Consider the following 19,947-nt stretch of genomic DNA (forward strand, 5'->3'; position numbering starts at 1 on the left):
TAATTCATAAATATAAACAAAATAATAATTTTATCATTTTTTTACACCAATGTATATATATATATATATATTTCTTTATTTACCTTTGTGTTCTAACAATATTTACATTAATTTTGACCCTTCTACTAAAAGAAAAAATGGTGTAGTTATCATTAGGTTTAAGATGGAGTAAACAACCAAACTATTCTCCGTTTCAAAATTTGATTAGAGGGTCAAACTTTCATGCCTTTAGATTTATTATGATCTATTTCTGTCATATAAACCGTTTAACTTGTAGAGATAATTAAGTAAATTATTTATACAAAAAACATATTGATTAGAAATCGATAACCATATAATAGGCACATGGCATGATATGAATTTAGATTAGAGGGAAGTTTGGTTCAATATTAAAAAATAAATAAAATTTTAATATATCTCTAAAAGCTTTTAACTATTTTTATATAATTTTTCACAAGTGCTTCAAGATTAATGATGAAAATTGGATATATTGCACTTTTCTTCCTTTAATTTTATTTTTTACTTTGGCCTCTAACATTATTATTATTATTATTTTTCATTTTCTCCCAAAATTAACTTTTACTACATTGACAATGTAGTAGGTACATGGCATGATATGAATTATTTATACTTTGCCCTCTGAAGTTTTTTTCTCCCTCATGTATTTTTTTTATATGAAAAATGACATGTACATAAAACCTAAAACCAATAATTGGTAATTGTTTGGTTTGATTTTTTTTTTTAAAAAAACTAATCACTTTGTTTGGTTTTAATTTCCAAAATTCACTTTTCAGAAAATTCAACTTTTTTATTTTTCATATTTTTTTATTTTTACTGATTTTTTAATATTTTAAGCATTTTTTTTAAAATTTTTTTTTAGACATATCTAACATAAATATACTTAAAAAGTATAATATTTGTGAAAAAAATATTTAAAAAATTTACTAAATAAAAAAAAATACAAAAAAATAAGAAAATTTAGTACATTTTTCATATTTTTGACTAAACATAATATAATTTAGTACATAATATATTTTTTCATATGAAAATTTACATTTTCATATTTTTGTATATTTATTAATTTTTTAAAATATGTTTTTACAAATATTTTACTTTTTAGATACATCTAAGTAAGGTGCATTTAACAAAGTAAAAAAATTACTTAAATTTTTTAAAATATTCACCAAAAACAAAAAAAACAAGAAAAATAAAAAAATTCAATTTCTAAAAAATTGAATTCAGAAAATCGAAACTAAATGCACTGAATTTTTTTCCGTGTTCCTCTAGTTACTCTTTAATCTTATTTATAAGCTTTTTATAGTTTATGAAATAAAGTAATACTTATCAATAATTTAAGGGGTTCGTTTATACATTTTTATAGTTTAAAGGTTTAAAATGATAATTTTCAATTATTTAGAGAGTCTCCGTATAAATAATTCTCAACAAAAAGTGTGTCAAGTAGTCTCATACATATTCTTAAATTAAAACAAACTATAAAAGCTAATATAAATTAGGGTGAATTACATGTGATAAAAAAAAAAATTACAGAAACATGGATGGGATACGATTGAAAAACATGGATGGGGTGCAACTCAAACCTGCACCTCCATAACTTTTGAATTGCACCCCCTCCACACAAGGACCTAGGGTTGTAAATTCGTAAGCTGGCTCAGCTTGGCTCAATTTGTTTAGTAAATGAATTACGCTCAAGCTCGAGCTCGAATAAACTTGATTCATTTATTTTTATTTAAATTATATAATAAATATAATAATAACATAAATACATTATTTATATATTAAATAATATAAATAATAAGAAAAACTTATCGAGCCTTGCTGATCTTGAACCCAGTTAGTTATCGAGTCGAAATGAAACTCTATAAATAAACAAGCCGAGCTTGAGTTTAGTAAAATTTGGCTCTGGTTTGACTTGTTTGTAGCCTATAAAGACCTCATATTTTACAATATTTCATTTAAGCTTCTACCGTGCATGGTTACTTCCTCCTCGATAAGACAAATTTTAACCCAAACCAGAATCTTTCATCGAATTTAAATTTGTTGAAAATTTGGTAAAAATAGTGTTCCAGCCATTGCACTCAATTGGTATTAAATGAATGGAATTATATTTTTTTCAATCAAATTAAGGGAGCAGTTAACCCTTTATCAATCTCGCAGATGATCGTTGGTAGGTGACTGGATAGATGACTGGTCAATCAATCGGGTGAACGACTGGTCAGGTAACCAGGTGGACGACCAAATTGGAGAAAATTTGAAGAAAATTTACATTAGTCAAACGACTGTCCGGACATCTTCTTGATCGTCTTTCTAATCAACCGATTATTTAATGAAAATTAAAAATTTAATGTTAAAATGCTTAATATTAGATTAAACTTTTAATTCAATTTTTTACTCAAATTTGTACCAAACAACATCATTACAATAACAACATTACAATAACAAAATCGCTCTTTAAATATATATATATATATATATAATCACTTGAACCTGTTTCAACACTTATCCAAAAATAAAAATAGTTTATTTATTTATTTATCGGCCATCAATCCAAAAGGGAGTGTAATACAATTCAGAATAGAAGCCTCTGGCCCCAGTGCTAGGTTTCTTCGTGCTGCTTTACTACTGTTAGCTCTGTTATCCTCTCTCTCTACCACTCTCTGTTTTGAGCAATAAAAATCGAACAGATAAATTAATTTGAATGGGGTCTTCTTCATCTGCTAATCTATGGGTTTTGCTGGGTTTGGGGTTGGCCGGAATACTGATAATGACGAGAAAGCTGAAGAAGGTGGTGAAAGAAGACTTTGGGGCTTTCGTGGAGAGGTTTCAGCTCCTCCCACCTCCTCAGCCTGCTCCTCCCAAAGCTCCTCACCCTTTGACTGGCCTCTCCTTCTCCGTCTCCGACTTGTATGTCCCCGATTTTTCATTTTTTTTGTTTTGTTAATAGATGTTACTGTTTTATTTCTATGAAAATATTAGCAATGAAAAAAAAAATAAAGAAAAGAAACGAGAATTAAGCTTTCTATTTTGCTTTATTAATAAATTAAAAAAAAAAAAACTATGAATTTAACTTTAAAGCTCACTTCTTTATCTGTTTTTTTGTTTCCAATTTGGGATGGATATTGGGGAGGTGGGTTTATGGATTTTTCTCATAGAATGAAAAAGGTTGCCTATTTAGTGTGAGGAGTGAATTTCAATTATGATGATTTAATCTATGTAATATTGGTAGTGTTATGATTAATGGAATGAATAGAGACAGGACAATACTGCATTGAAGAATGCGAATGCAAGTGTATTGTTTGGGGCACTACTTGCCATAGAGTGCTGCATGACTGAGAGAAATTGAGACCTTGCGGGCTTCTTTGTGTTATTTTATTTAGATTTGTTTTTGAGGAGGAAGGAACATGGGGATGGGTATCTTCCAGGAAAGAAAAGTTTGAGGCAAGGCGAATTCATATATATGAAGTGTTGTGGTTGTATGTCTGGATCCCCTTGGGGGTGTGCTCTCTCCGAGGGTTCAGGGATCAAAACCTCTTAGGTGCTAATAATTCCTTGAGGCGTGGTGTACTTGTGGGAAACTGCTTGTCGAGGGCTTGTGGGTGGACACCCTGGTGCTTTGATTTGGACACCCCGGTGCCAATCAAAAAAAAAAAAAAAAAAGTAGCTTTATGGGTGGACACCAGCCTCAAGAGAGGATCGATACTATTCATAATTTAGTAAGAAGAGGTAATTACCACCCTAATTGGTTTTGCATGTGTAAAGGTGCAGTGCAAGTGCTAGTCTTTGACTTGTTACTCGATGGTGAGTTTGTTCCATCATTTTCTCATTATTTGTCATCTATTGGGTTATGTCTTTCTCAATTTGTCTGGCGTTTTGAATCCGAAGGAGGGCAGGAATCAGACAAGAATTGGATTGGTTTGAAGGCGTCTTTCTTGTGTTTATGTGGTAGAAATTTGGGAGGAACTTGATAGTTGTATCTTTGAAGTTGAGGACCGTCTGATCTAGAAAACAAAGCATTTAAAGCTTAGTTCTCAGTTCTCTTTGTTTAAGGGAGGCAACCTTTGATAGCTTTGTAGATCAGTTGGAGGATGCATGGGTATAGTGATGCATCATGCATACCTTTGATTCTTATGGCACTCGCATTTTCCTTCTTTCCCATGACCTATGCATATGTGTTGATCTCCTTCTATAAAAAAGAGAAAATTTTGCAAAGTGGACAGTATTCTAAGACTAACTTGATATGTAACTCGGTTTCGGTAACAAATAACAATTTCCTTTGAACAGAGGTTACCCTATGCTTTTTCTTTGTTCTTTTATAATTAAAGGGAGAAAGGGGAGAAAGAAAGATCAAATGAGAGTCAGAAGATGGGAGAAGGAGGGTGCATCTCGTCTTCCAATCTTTTGCTCAAAAGAGAAGAGGAGGGGGAAAAGAAAAAGACAATGAGAGAGGGAGGGTGTAAAAATGAATTCCATGACTCTTTATTAAAAAAAAAAAGAACACTTCTTTAATCTTAAAAAAAATTATTAAAACCATTTAATCATTTCATTCCCCCCCCCCCCCCCCCACACACACGCACGCGCACGCACGCACATTAAAGCTAACTAAGTATGCTTGAACTACTTGACCAATTCCAGCAGATGACTTCAACCTGTTCCTTTTGGAGCTGATAGCACTGAAATGTATTTGTATTTCTTGTAGGCTGCTTTGATTATCCTTTGTTGCAATTAATAACCGCAAATATTTATGTCTTATCTTTTTGAGGCAGATAAAGAGCTATTAGTTTGTCTCATTCCTGCACTGTATTTTCATCCTCTGTTTCAATGAAGTGTTGAAATTTCTTTTCAGGGACGTGTAGTGGTCTCTTGTTGGATTCAATTGTAGTACTATATTATATTTGAAAAAATACTGTTGCTTTTGTTGGTTTCCATTAGGTAACTATGGTGAGTTGGGCTCATACAATTTGGTAATTAACATATACAATGCCAACAGATGTGTCTCTATCTTAGGCAGTTCTAATTTCTATTTATATGGCTACTACAGTAAGAAAGTTTCCAATTTTGATACCCAGATTTGATATCGATGGATTTGTAACTGGGTTTGGCAACCCAGATTGGGCAAGGACACATGAAGCTGCCTCTCAAACATCACCTGTGCTTTCAGCTCTTATTGAAGGAGGTGCCACATGCATTGGGAAAACGGTTGTGGATGAAATGGCATATAGGTTTGTACTTGACTTTTCAAAAATTTCAATTTTACTATCTAATAAATGTGGGCTTGGGGTTTCACACAGTGGACAAATGATGAATGCCTACCTTGACGTTGAGTAGAATAATGGAATTCTTTTGACAAAGATGACATCTGTTGCACCGATCTTAGTGGTATCATATACAAGTGTATACTGTTTAGATGTACTCATTGTAGTGATTCTTCATGTTTTATTTTTCAGTATCAGCGGAGAAAATAAGCATTATGGTACCCCTACCAATGCTGCTGCTCCTGCACGAATACCAGGAGGATCCTCTAGTGGAGGTGCTGTAGCTGTGGCTGCTAATCTTGTTGACTTCTCCTTGGGTGAGCCTCTTACCATCTTGAACACACATTCTTTTCTGCTGAGTTAATAATAGGTTGATCCATATTTACTTCTTATGTCGATGAAACATTTTATTGAGTTTCTTCTATCTATTTTTTTTTATTTATTTTCTGCAGCCAGGGGTGTGGGGCTGGTCTGAGGGAACATTAGTTTGTTTGATCTTATAACAAAGCAATCCTGTTTGTGGTTATCCTACAATAACCTTGACGTTTTGTTATCCATTACTTGACCCTTTTTCCTAGTGCCCAAAAATACACAACCTTCATTTGGTTATAATTAAACATCTTTTTGGTAAATGTACTTGTGTTATTAATTCACAATTGTTGCAGGAATGCTTCTTTGTTCTATATACATATTAGTGCAAAACCTTGTTATTAATCCATAGCTTTGATAGCTGTCGATTGAGTAATCATTTGAGATTGCTGGTTGCATAAGATTGCCCCCATGTTGTTTCTTAAATGAAAAGTGCTTGTGTATTTTCATTATTGTTGAAACCGTATGCCATACAAGGTGATCACTGTTCTGTTGTTTTGGCATCTGGATCATTTCATGGCTTCTATTATGTAGTTTTCGAGCATGCATTTTATTATAACATTCTATGACAGGTATTGATACTGATGGTGGTGTGAGAGTACCTGCTGGATATTGTGGGGTGATAGGGTTTCGACCCTCACATGGAGCTCTGTCTCACATTGGGATTATTCCTGTTTCATCAAGTTTTGACACTGTCGGTACGCTTTCAAATTTTTTATATGTTAACGGTTATAAGAGGTTTGTATTTTATTGGACTATTACATGACTACCTATTTTTTATGTAGTAATTATTTTTTCATCAATGTTTCTTTAGCAGTTCAAGTTACTGAGAAATGCCGTTGCTTATCTTGCAACTTTTCCTATGATAAATCTATAAATATGATGTGGTGCAATACAATGTTAAAGGAGAGAGATGATAATTCTAAGTTATTTCCTAGGGTTGGTTGTGAATGGGAAAAGGAAAAAGAAATTCATGAAAAGATCGGAGATAGATTTTGGGAGGATTGTAAATACGGAAGATCAAATTGTAAATGAGACTTTATTCTTCTTTGTATTCTTGAGATGGGATTTATAGGCTGGGGATTGAGGGGTTGTAGTGGTCCCCAATTGATGCCTGTAGCCTGTAGGTCAAGATGGTTCAAGAGGCCTTTTGATGAAGAAGTGAGAGTGGCAGTGTTTGAGTGAGAAGGATAAGTTTATGGAGTCTAACAGTTTTTCTATAGCTATTTGGCGAGCCATTGAAGACTACCTAAACATAAAAAGTAATGCATTCTCCATCTCTCTCTTTCTCTTTCCCCTTTTTCTTTCTCATTGGAGAATACATATTAAAAAATAATATTTTTTGCAACGGCCACCTAAAACAGAGTCTTGTTGGATTACATACTAGCCAAAGTGGCTAGCAAAAATAGAAAGTGAATTTTTTTGGTTACTAGGAGTGTTGGAGTTGTTCTTCAACTTTGGGGTAATTGGTTGTCTGCCGATTAGAATGCCATTTAGTTACTATATACTTCCCTTTTAGCCTTTGTTTTTGACCTCTAACATCACTTCTGTAGGATGGTTTGCGAAGGATCCCAATATACTACGGCGTGTTGGGCATGTGCTGCTGCAAGTACCATTTGCAGTTCAACGTAATCCTAGAAATATTATCATAGCTGATGACTATTTTCAAATGCTAAAGATTTCTGCTGATCGGGTCACTCAGGTGGTGATTAAATCCACTGAAAAGCTATTTGGAAGTATGTTCTTTTGCTGTATAATGCATTCCTATTTATTCCTAGTTTGTAATGGATTTTTATTAGAAATTTTCACTTTTCCATTGAGGAGTTCCCCTGCATAATTTTGTAGTAGCACATTTGCAGGACAAGTTTTAAGGCATGAGAATCTTGGAGACTATTTTGATGCTAAAGTTCCAAGCTTGAAAGCATTTTATGGCAAGAAATCAAATGGTGAAGTAAAATCTTCTTCAATAAGATCTCTAGCTAATGCCATGCAATTAATTAAAAGGTGAGGTTTGTAATTCATATTATTGGGAAATCATTTTATTGCAACTTCAGCTTATATTCATTAGTTTGTTCTCCTTTGATTGGCACTGGTCTCTTAATATTGTTGAGGCTCTGCTGTTTGAATGCCATCTTAATGCAGCCTCTTTTGATCTAAATAGTTTTCTTTAATTTGTCGGCTGTTTTGATTATTGTGATTTTTATTTTTATTTTTTATTTTTTGGTCCTTGATCCTTTTCCCTGGGTTGGCATGGGGTTGGAATTTTGTTTTCATGCCAACACTGTAGTTGCCCGATTGTGGAAAAGGGGAACATAAGGTGATGGGAAGCTTGTATGGAGCTTCAGAGGAAAAGTTGAAGCATTACAAGTATTCTATGGGGAGCACCAATTTTTAACAAGAGGAAGAAGCATTTATAAATACAATCAACTAGAAACCTGGAAAAAAATTCATAACAATAAACAAAATGACGAAGGTACCTCACATATTAGCATGCTGCAACTCTTTTTAGTATTTCTTGTTCGTGTTTCAAATGACTCGAGGCTAATTCTTAGATGTAATTTGGAGATGAGGCTATCATGAGATCATGCATGGCATATAAGTTGAAGAGGTCAAAAATATCATAGTGATATGAAAAGAGAAGGGAAAGAAAGAGAGCAAAATCAACATATGCCAAAGATTTTGATCACACAATGACACCAGACGGGAGACAAATACTTAAGTTCGCTGGCTGAATATTGGATTGGTTCCTTTGCTGGTAGGAAATAGATGTTATCATTTTAATTTGTTTGGGTCATCCTTGCTGCACTACATCATTTTCAGAGAAGAAGCAGGATGTGAGGCGAGTGCTCTTGCCAATTGTTTATTGGTTGAATCACTTTCTACCATTTAAACCAGTCTTGATGAAATGTTATTTTGGTTCAAAGGATTTCACTTAACTAGTGAGCTTGCACTCATCATGTTACCTCTTATTTGCTTATTTTGGATGAAAATATTAGTCGATGTCAAAACGAAACTAATCAAATTCTTCTTCTTATGCTCAATCACAAAAGTTCTTCAGAAATTGTGTCCGGATGTGTGTAGTTTGTTCATGTGTTTGATCATGTCCAGAAGTAAGTTTATCCTTTCATCTTTCAAACTTATAGCGGGTGATGTGATCCCTTGCACATATGAAAAGACAGTTGAATGCATCAATTATTATTTCATGATCTTAATAACTTTTTGTGAATATGTGAAGTTGAGTTTGTTTCAATAACCCTTTACACAGGCATGAGTTCAAACATAATCATGAAGAGTGGATCAGCTCAGCGAAGCCTAATTTGGATCCTGTTATCACAGCACAAATACATGAAAGTTTGGAGATAGAAGATAAGGAGATTGAGAGCTGCCATTCAATTAGGAATGAAATGCGCATGGCATTGAACCCACTTCTAAAGGTATTGCCTTTAATTTTATTTTTCTGTGGGATAGATGATTAAATATGAACTCCTAAACCCACCCCTTCCTTTCTGATGCCATGCCAGCTCTTTTATGCCTTGTCATTCTGCTTTCACGCATCATTTGATTATGGATTCTAAGTCTTAACTTGCTTATAAAAAGAAAAAAAGGATTCTAAGCCTATCTTTTGAGTTTGCTTTGTTGTTCCTTTTAGCGTACATTAACGGTACTATCTTAGATGCTAGATAGAATCATCATGCAAGGGTATGAACTTTCTGTATCTCTCAAATGGCAGGTAATTTTTGGACCTATTTGACTTTTAGGCTAACAGCCAACAACGTACTGCCAAGTGCTGAAATGTCAAAAGTTTCTCTGAATTGACAATGGTCTTGTGGACATGTTGGACATGCCTATTTTTGAAGTTGAAGACCTGTCCAACTTTTATATACTTCACAAATGTTGACAAGGACTGCATACTCGGTTTTTAGCAGGATTTCTTATGCTGTCAATGCCTTATTGATTGGTTTACTCTATGTTTTTTCCACCCCATGCACACATGTTAACACCAATGTTTCAAAGTGGCTTACATGTAAATTGTTTCCAAACCAACACATGTCTGTGTTAATGCAAGTCTTTTTAGTATTTTAAGAGTCTTTGTTTCTCCTGCATACATTGGTGTTATTGTTTTAATTTGTTAATCCGGAGCTGTTGTTTGCCTCATCTTTGTTGTTACTCTGTATGATTTGGGCAGGATGATGGAATATTGGTGATCCCTACAAATGCTGACCCCCCTCCAAAACTTGGTCACAGGGAGATTTTGTCTGAGGACCGCCTGAGTCGTGCATTTAGTCTTTTGAGTTTAGCTAGCATGTCAGGTTGCTGTCAGGTGAAACCCTCCTCTTCTCTTCTCTTTTTCCTCTCTGTCTCTCATTTATTTCTGGCCACTCAAGAAAGCAAAAAAATTAATTTCCTAAAAAAAATAAAAGAAAACTTCCTGTGGTTTGTTGAGATTGTTGTATCTTCACTACTATTTTATTTTATGTCTTCACATGCTACTTTTTCTTCTATGTTCTCATGTCATCTGCTTTACAGGTCACTGTGCCACTGGGATTCTATGACAAATGCCCAGTGTCGGTGTCTCTTGTAGCTAGACATGGAGGTGATCGATTTTTGCTAGATACCGTGCAGACCATGTATGCTTCTCTACAGGAGCAGGCTGACATAATTTCAAAGTCCAAATTATCTACTAATGCAATCAGCCAGGAAACATCTGCTGAGATTGCTAAAGAAAAGGTGGACTATTTTTGTTGGAGTAATCTTCAAAGTATTATTTTTTAATCAGTAGAAATTTATTAGAAAATCATCAATGGCATGCCTCCCATATACTTAAATTAGAAATAAAAACAAGAAACTTATAACACCCAACACATATCCAATGGACCTATAGACTCATTACAGTTCAAAAGATTTGACAAGTTCGAAAATTGCTCCAGTTTTGGAATCACCCTCCCTGAAGTCTAGCTATGCCAAATGACCAACAAAGAGCTCTTCATATATACAAAGGTTGTTTCACACCCTAAAATTCCACATTTAGCACAATGGAGCAAAAAGCTACTTTTTTCTCCACCATTTCCCCACCGCACCCCTCTCTCCTACAATGCAAAACAGTTGCCACCAGTTCAAGTTGATACACTAAAGAGAGAAGTGTGAAAGAATAAACAAATGCGGCTCTCGAGAGAAACCTAAAAATTAGGATTCACTCCCATAAGCACATCCATTTATATTAAAGTGGTCCAAAGTACACAATTACCCCTTAGACAACAAAAACATAATGTCTAGCACTCCCGTTATTTGAACTGGACCTGAATTGGTCCTGTGGTTTTTTTCCATTTGGGTTTGCTACGTAAAAATTGTACGTCTTCTTTGTGCGGGTGATTGTTCTTTACTTTACACTCGCAATTTTAGTTTGTGCACTTGACAACCAACCTAAGAATATATAATCTATATTGGCAAACCAGTATCTCACTCAGGCTAACACAACTCAGGCTAACACAAGACATTTTGATGGCAAGGAGTTCTCAGACATATCATAATTGATTGATCTAGTCGTTTGTTTTCATGTACCTCCGGATTGGTGGATTTGTTTTGATCTATTAGGTGATATGTCTTCTCACTAAGGGTTTTCTTTTTCTTTTTTTTTCTTTTTGCATTTGTACAAACCGGTCTATACTAGGGTTGCACCCCCAGAGAGGGTGCAACTGCAAATCAAGCCAGAAGTGATGCTTTTATATCTACTTCTTGCATTTTCTTTTCTATAACTCATCATTATCTGTTGTTTACCAATTCTTTTTCAGGGTAACCAAGCGTTTAAAGATAAACAGTACCAGAAGGCAATCAGCTCTTATACAGAAGCTATCAAACTCAGTGGCAATAATGCAACATACTATAGTAACAGGGCTGCAGCTCATCTGGAAATTGGAAGGTACAGCTTGTTGGGTTTGAGTTTTCTTAATTCACTTTTCAAAAAATTTAAACATTTTGTTTTTGTGTATTTTTTTGTTTTCACTGAGTTTTTTTTAATACTTTAAGCAAGTTTTTAAATTTTTAGATATGCCTAACATAAATACACTTAAAAAGTATAATATTGGTGAAAAAAATCTTTAAAAAATTCACTAAATACCAAAAGTACCCACAAAAAAAAAAGGAAAATTCATTGCATTTTTCATATTCTTATGTATTTATTGATTTTTGAAAATATTTTTTTTCATAAATATTTTACTTTTTAGATACATCTAAGTAAGGTGCATCTAAAGAAGTAAAAAAATTGCTTAAAATTTTAAAAATATTCACTAAAAATAAAATAAAAAATACGAAAAATAAAAAACTCAATTTTCAGAAAATTGAAACCATAAGTTTATTGCCTCAACGATTGTATTTATGTGTTTAACAAGTCTTTGTTCATCCAGCTTTCTTCAAGCAGAAGCAGATTGTACTAAAGCTATCAGTCTTGATAAGAAGGTGACTTTCATTCTCAGTGATCAATCTCTATTGGACTTGGCTATTGTTTAGTACTGATGTTAGGCTACTGGCCACATGAATCTCCTCTTCTATCTTGCACTTATTGATATTAAGATTTATGCTACTATGCATATCATGTGACGTTTTGGCATGCGTTAGAGATAATCTTCATTTCTTTTTCATTTTTATTAATTTTGCATCTACAAGTTATCATCCTTGTTTGAATTTGATTCCAGATATGACCCTGATTTTTCCAAGAAGGGCTGTCTATGGCTAAAACAAATAGTGTGTGCATGATAGATGGTTTTTTTTTCTCCTCTTTGCAACTATATGGAATATATTCTGATATACGCATTCAGTGCATATTCTTTACTCTGGTTAGAGTTCTTAGTATAATGTTGTTTGTGGCTTTATATTTCTTCAGAATGTAAAGGCTTATTTAAGAAGAGGCACAGCTCGAGAGATGCTTGGCTATTATAAAGAGGCAATTGAAGGTAAGGCTATTGTTGTTTCTAAATTTGACCTTATTTATTTTGATTTTATCATATGTATATCACATCTTCACCATATGGACTTGAAGAAAAGAAAGCTATGTTGTTCTGCACTTCATCACTTGAAATGAGTACGCAAGTTATAGTTTGAGTTCACGAAAAATTGACACTTAGAAGTTGAAATTGGCTATTCATTTTTTTTACCCTCAGAAGGAGGAATTTATGAGGCTTTTTAATGACTCTCAACATTATAATCGCTCAGTGCATTTCTAGGACAAATCGTGCAAACTCATTGGGTCCCACTTTCTGAAGTTAGACTAATTGTTCCTTTAACCATGCAGATTTCAGTTATGCACTTGTTCTTGAGCCAACCAACAAGAGAGCTGCTGTTTCTGCTGAGAGGTTAAGGAAGTTGTTTCTGTAGGCTGGCCATTGAAGTGTGCATGCTACTCTGGGAAGGCTTGATGCACGTTTATACAAACCTTCTTTATATCCTGTATGTATGTCAGAAGGGACCCATTTGGACGAACAAAGATTGCCATAAATTGCAGAAGTCTGGAGAGAAGAACCCTTCGCAAGGGTTCCAAAGATCCATAGTAATTCGTGGTTGGGTGGGTGGGTGGGTGGTCACCAATTTGAGCAAGCTCTAGTTTATTATTTTGTTGTTTAAAGTTTGTCATAGAGTATAAATTTTGTTTCTCTTATGTATTATGCGTCAGGATTGTAATTCTAGCTTTAAGCTGAGGTTTTGTTCTTTTTTCCAAACATTTTTTGCAACTACACTGAGTAATTGAATTTTGTTTTTGGTGAAGAAGCCCTCGACCTTGTTTGCTTCAAAACTCCATTTGTCCTCTGAATTTCTCGATCAATATTGACATATTGTGGTCCATGAAAAATACAACAAAATAATCTGTAGAGTTCACGTTATTTATGATCCAACAACATAATTATTACTACAGTAAAAGTAAGAAGTGAAAAAAATTAGTTTAAATCCATTATTTTCTTGAGATATTTAGTCTGACACTCCTTTTTAACTTTTAATGATAGGGGAGGTCACAATATATATATTTTTTTGCCTCAGGTCTGCACCACATGGGCTTTTGAGCAAAGCTACGCGAGAGCAAGACCATTCATTTTTGTTCTCTGAAAGCTCTTGTGATGGTTTCTAGATGCAACAGATTCATCAACAGAACATCAATATCATCTCTCAAGTCTGCCATTAAGGCCTCGTTTGGCAACAGGTCGATTTAATCAAAAAATTACTAAAAAAAGTTAAAAAGTCAACAACTCATATAAAAAAGTTAAAGATTCTTTTTTCTTTTTATTTTTTGTACATCTTTTCGTAAATAGCCAAAAAGTCATCCCAAACATACTAGTTTTTTTTAGTTCATATTTTAGTCAAATAGCCAAAAAGTTACTAAATTAGCCTGTTCCCAAACGAGGCCTAAATCCAATCTTCAAACAGCTTTTGTTTCCATTGATAGATCTGTCTCTTCTTCTTCTTCTTCTCCTTCATGGTTCTCTCTTCCAACCAGATCCACTTCCTCACCACCTCCACGATTCTCCCTCTTCAGATTCTCAATTCAATTCTCTCTCTTTCTCTCTATATATTTATCAATGCAATTGTACATAACTTTTTATTGTGTTTAGGGTTTAGGGTAACCTTCTGGATTCAATTTTATAGTTCAATTTTCTCTCGATTAGTCAAAACATAAAGAAAATTGTGAGCAAATCAGATAAAATTGGTTAAAACACAGAGAGATTTGTGAGCAAATTAGAAAAATTTTAACTTAGAGAAATTTTAAAACCTAGAGGAGATTTCAAAACACCGAGAATTTTGCTTGAAATTATTCTGTATTTTGAAATTTTTCTAGATTAAAATTTCTCTAAAAAAATGTTGAGGGACTCCAACCATTATGAAAATATTGTATGTCATTTATCTTATAAAATTTTAATACCCAAAATCTTTAAAAAAATTCCCCTATATTCTTCACCAGAATAATTTGCTATGTTTTTCTTTTATTTTTTCTCCAATTTATTTAAATTATTTCTCTTACATAAATTATAAATAAGAATTGCACGATCTGTGACATAAATTTAAAATAAAATAAAATTATAAACAACCCAATAAATTCTGATTAATGCCCAGCTCATATCAAGATGTATTAATGAAATTTTACAATTTTTTTTTTAATGGTTGGTCCATCATTGGTTGTGGTAAGGTTTTAAAATAAAAATAATAACAAAAAAGAAAAAGAAAAAAAAAGGGGGAATTTGAAGCACATCACGTGAATGGCACGTGTAGGCTTACCAAGGTATTATTTTGGGACAATTACTATTGACTATAAATTTTTTAAAATAATTTTAAATCATTAAAGTCTTAAAATTTTTTATAATTGTTTTGCAGTGATTGAATTTGTTTCAATTCCGATTGGCAGCTCGAAAAGAAGATGGCTCGAATGGCCCGAGTACAAAACGACGTCGCTTTGGATTTTTTTTTCCTCTTCTCTCTTTGAAGGTGAAGAACACAGAGAGAGAGAGAGAGAGAGAGAAGAGAACGCTGGAACACAAAGAGAGAGAGAAGAGGAAGCTAGTTCATCAGCAACACCTTCATCAACACATCATCTTCATCAACAACAACGCCTTCATCAACGCATCATCATCATCAACAACATCTTCATCAACATCATCATCATCAACAACATCTTTATCAACATCATCATCACAACATCCTCATCAACATCGTCAACAACATCATCATCATCAACATCCATCGATTTTGTGAAATCTATATCCACTACAAGAAAATACATTTTTGCCGACCATTTTTGGCTACCAAAAACAATTTAGTCGCCAAAAGTCACTGAATTGGCTACCAAAAATAATATTAGTCGGCAAAAGTCAACTTTTTAGCTACTAATTTTTTTTAGTAGGGGAATGTTGATTATTGGCGACTAAAAAAAATTTAGTAGCTAAAAATATTACAATTGGCGACTAAAAAATTTTTTAGTAGCTAAACATATCACAATTGGCGACTAAAAGAAAATTTAGTAGCCGTAGAGGTACCTTTAGCTACTAAATTGTTTGGTAGCCAAATGAAAATAAAAAAATTAATTGTTAATCTTTGCCGACCAAAATTTTGGTCGCCAAATGTTAAGTTTCGGCGACAAAATTCCTTTTAGTCGCTGTAGACCTACTTTTGGCTACTAAATTGTTTGGTAGCCGAATGAAAATAAAAAAGTTAATTTTTAATCTTTGCCGACCAAAATTTTGGTCGCCAAATGTTAAGTTTCGGCGACAAAATTCCTTTTAGTCGCTGTAGACCTACTTTTGGCTACTAAATTTTTTGGTAGCCGAATGAAAATAAAAAAAAATTAACAAAATAGTATTTTATTTTATTAACAACAATACCATTAGTCTCCACTTGAAAATTTGACTAAACAAAATAGTTATTTTATTTTTATTTTTATTTTTATGAAGAGGTTGTACACCCACCATCCAAAAATATTAATATCTTATTTTATTTTTTATTATCTCAAAATATTAATTTTTTTAAAAAAATTAATTATTAAAATAATATGAATATCTTATTTTGTCCTTTTTTTAAATCCATTAATAATACAAAAAGTACAATTATGACAATTGATATTTCTAAAAAAATATACTATCAAAAGGTAATTTTGATAAATTAATATTTTTAAAATGTAATTGTACGGGAAAGAAATAAACATTCTCGTATAATCCTGTTGATCAAGTCTGCGCTCCTCTGTACGTCGTTGCTTTATTACCTGAAAACACAAACGTGAGCTAGCCGGCGGGTGTGTGCCGAAAACCTCTCCGATGCCTAAGTCAGTAAGCTTGACAAATAGACAAAAGCTCTGTGTATTCAGAAAGCAAAGTTATGTGTTACCTCTCCAAAGGTGATGTTTGTGAGCTTTTATAGGTTTCGTGTGGCACAATCCTAGTAGGACTTCTACTCCTCCATGCAGAGTCCTCCTAGGATTCATACTTCTGAAAGATAATGCTTATCCTTCAACACCCCCTCACTACTTAAACCAAGTGAGATGGTTTTATCATGGCCGAACTCCAATATGACCGAAGTAAACATGACTATGCATAGCCGTAGAATAAGCCAAACTAGCTCTTCCTTTTACTGCTCTTTCGTCGGCTTCTCATGCACAACCCATGGCGTGGTTAGACCGAACTAACAAGTCGTGACCGGTGTAACTCCAAGACCGGTCTAACTCCAAAGTACCGTTAGACCGATCTAACTTTGATCTTTTGTCCGACCGAACTAGCTTCACGGCCTTAGGACCGGACTAACTCAAAAATATCCATACGACCGGAGTAAATTATATGGCCATTTTATTTGGCCCTTTGTATTGCGGCTCATAACGGCCCATTACCCAGCTCGGCCCAATTTTCATATAAATTACCCTCTCAATTGCCCCTTAATTCCATCTGCCTAGCATGTTTGGGATTATCTGTCAACCAGCCGAGCTCTAAACTCTCAGCCTTTCCAACCGAGCTATAGATTTTTAGCCTATCCAGTCGGGCTAATTTCACTCCGAGCTCTAGTTGTCCGGTAGTAACGTCTCTTTCAATCACAGACTGTAACGTTTCCCATTCTAATGGCACGTGGCATGCTCTGATTGACTGAGGACGGCTGTCACACCGTTCTTCGTACTTCGTGAAATTTGAACAGTCCTGCCTTTTTCCCTTTACCTAAAACGAATCTCTTCATTTTGACACACTTTGCAACTTCTCTCTCTCTGAGCCTCTATTGTTTCTTTATTTTCTGAGCTCGTGTTCTCCATAGCTGCTATTCTCCCTCCAGCTCTTGCCTCTTCATCAGGTAAGCATTGTACATCTACTTTGTTTTCGTATTTTGTTTTTTGTGTTTTTGCAAAACATAGTTTTCCATTTTGCTTTGCTCTATACTTTTCTGGAAAAAAATTAACAATAGTACACATGAGTACATGTAATATCCTGTAGAAAACTGGTTTTTGATCCAGAATCATGATGCAACCGAACTAGGATACTATTTAAGCTAGGTAAAAGTCTAGTCAGCTTACAACCGGACTAACACTTCATGTCAACACCAGTAGCTTTGAATAAGTCAAACCACTTCTTGATAGACCTTAGCCGAGGTAGCCAATCCGAACTAAGTTTGCACTTAGTATACTGAGATACCTGGACTCCAACCGATCTAAGCCTTTGGGGCTAAACTAGCTTTTTTAGTTTTTTAGACAGAACTCAGAAAGCTGCCCCTAGATGATTAACCGGTCAAACAGAACCGTTTCCACAATCGAGATATCGAGACGCTTGCCAAGCCCGAACTAATAAAAGCCCTGCTCAAACCAAGCTACCAATCACCTTGTAGAAACCGAGATAGAACCTGTAGCATCCATATAGCCGAAGTAGGGCTCCTATTTTTACTTTTATTTTGTAGCACGGTCCAATGATCTGTGCTTAACCCTTTTGTTTTCTACTTTGCAGACTTAGGTTGCCCAGGCACTCCTCTGCGCGCTCAACTGTGCTACTGAGCATAATTTTTGGACCGAACTAATTTATTCTTAAATTATACAATAAATGAAGAAGTATAGGTTTCTAGTAGAGACGCCAGGTGGTCTAGCCGAATTCCGAAGGGATTATGGCATACCTGACGATGTACATCTTACCCTGGCCGAAAAAGATGTCATACCCTGGGGGAATGAAGGCTTTGTCCCCTTCACCCTCTTGTCCATAATTGAAACCGGACTACGATTTCCAGTCCAACCCTTAATTTGTGAGTTTCTTAGGCAAACCAAACTATGCCCAACCCAACTATCCACCAATTCATACCGTATAATAATGGAAATAGCCGAACTAAACCGCCAAGCCGGTCTCAACCTCGGTCTGGCCAAAATCTTTCACCAATACTCCATTGGTTCGAAGGAAGACGGCTGGGTGTACTATCTCAGAATACGTCGCCGACGTGAGAAAATAATAAAAAACACACCGGATAAAGACTTGAATGACGACGATTTTTTCTGGGTGTCTGGAAACTTTGAGGATCACCAAGCCCAGATTCCTGGCCGAAGCATCAATTGGAAAAAAGGAACACCTGATATAATTACTTCGGTTTTCTTGTGTATTTTACAATATTTCGGTTTTTCAATCCTTCAATCGAACTAACAGTTGTCTTCTTTTGTAGATTCTGCCCACCTCCATTCTCTATACAGCTACCCAAATCTAGCGACCTTGCGCGCCGCATTACGGTATCCAGAACGTAGTTGGGCAAAGCTGCTAAAGTTCGAACCGACCTATAGGTACAGCGGCCGCCGAAAAGCCAGAGTGACCGACTTTCTACTAGAGGAGACCCCAGAACCGGACCCAACCTTGCCAGAAATTAGAATAATCCCATTGACCGCTGAAGAAGAAATGGCCAAAAGAAATAGAGTCAGGGCGCTATTGACCGAGACAAACAGATCCGAAGTACCGCCACCAAGCCAAACGCAACCTGCCGTTGTGGCCCTTCCTTCTCAACAGCCTTCCTCATCACGCCCAACCAAGCGCGCCTGATCTACCCCGACCGAACAGCGTCTTGTGGATGAGGATGAATCCATCCCTCCACCAATTCCACAGCCGGAGCCTTCTGACCGGGCTGGCTCTTCCAGGTGGGCACCGAAGCTGAAATTTCAGAACCGCCTTATTCAAGATACTGATTCGGTGGTTGCTGAGAAGGATCACTTGATGGCCTTCAATCTTGCCAAGAGTGTTTGCCTTCCAGCAGACATGGAACACCACCAGAATCTGACCGAGCTGAAGGCCATTCGATCGGCCACAAAGTCTATGATCCTGGTATGATGCCCCTTGTCTCTAACTTTAAAAAAAAAATTTCTTCTAACTTTCAGTTCGGTTTCCTCACATTCATTTCAGTCTCTTCAGAAGAGCCAAATTGCCCACCAAAAAGTATTGGAGCTCAGGAAAACGGCGAGGCAGGCCCTGGCAGAAGTTGAAGAAAAAACGACCGAGCTGAAGGAATCCCACCGAAAATCGGCCGAGCTAGAGGTTGAGGTGGCTCGTCTAACCGGACTAGTTACCTCGGCTGAAGCTGACAAACAGAAGGCGTTGGTCGTAATGAAAGACAAGTACCTTCGTGAGCTGGCAACTGTTACTTCGGTAGTCAACGAGCAAGGCAATGATCAATCAGCTCGGTTGGGGGCAACGGTTGAAGACCTGTCTGTTGAGCCGTCGACTGACATCGTCCTGCCAGTTGCTACTGAGACTGATCTTCCATTTGCAACCGGCGTTCCAGTTGATATTGACGCCGACCTTGAAGACCTTTTTAACTGATTTTATACTTTCTTTTCTTTATTACT

The 19,947-nt window shown here is 35.3% G+C and overlaps 1 protein-coding gene across 2 annotated transcripts; it reads left to right on the forward strand.

Annotated features, from left to right (window-relative positions):
- Nucleotides 1-1,869: 1,869 nt before the first annotated feature.
- LOC145789651 (translocon at the outer membrane of chloroplasts 64-like) lies at nucleotides 1,870-13,397 on the forward strand. 2 transcript variants are annotated; one of them, XM_082866786.1, is made up of 13 exons: nucleotides 1,870-2,922; nucleotides 5,085-5,237; nucleotides 5,463-5,587; nucleotides 6,212-6,337; nucleotides 7,193-7,375; nucleotides 7,499-7,643; nucleotides 8,905-9,073; nucleotides 9,826-9,960; nucleotides 10,167-10,367; nucleotides 11,429-11,556; nucleotides 12,041-12,092; nucleotides 12,517-12,586; nucleotides 12,925-13,397. In XM_082866786.1, exons 1-13 carry the CDS (start codon nucleotides 2,717-2,719, stop codon nucleotides 13,005-13,007), a joined length of 1,776 nt encoding a protein of 591 aa, XP_082722912.1. In that variant the 5' UTR covers nucleotides 1,870-2,716; the 3' UTR covers nucleotides 13,008-13,397. The 2 variants fall into 2 exon arrangements, 1 of the variants encoding a protein (XP_082722912.1); XR_014327795.1 differs by lacking the exon at nucleotides 12,041-12,092.
- The last annotated feature ends 6,550 nt before the right edge of the window (nucleotides 13,398-19,947 follow it).

The sequence above is a fragment of the Camellia sinensis genome, chromosome 4, assembly GCF_055761805.1.
Source record: "Camellia sinensis isolate YWXY chromosome 4, ASM5576180v1, whole genome shotgun sequence".
In the NCBI taxonomy this organism is placed as follows: domain Eukaryota; kingdom Viridiplantae; phylum Streptophyta; class Magnoliopsida; order Ericales; family Theaceae; genus Camellia; species Camellia sinensis.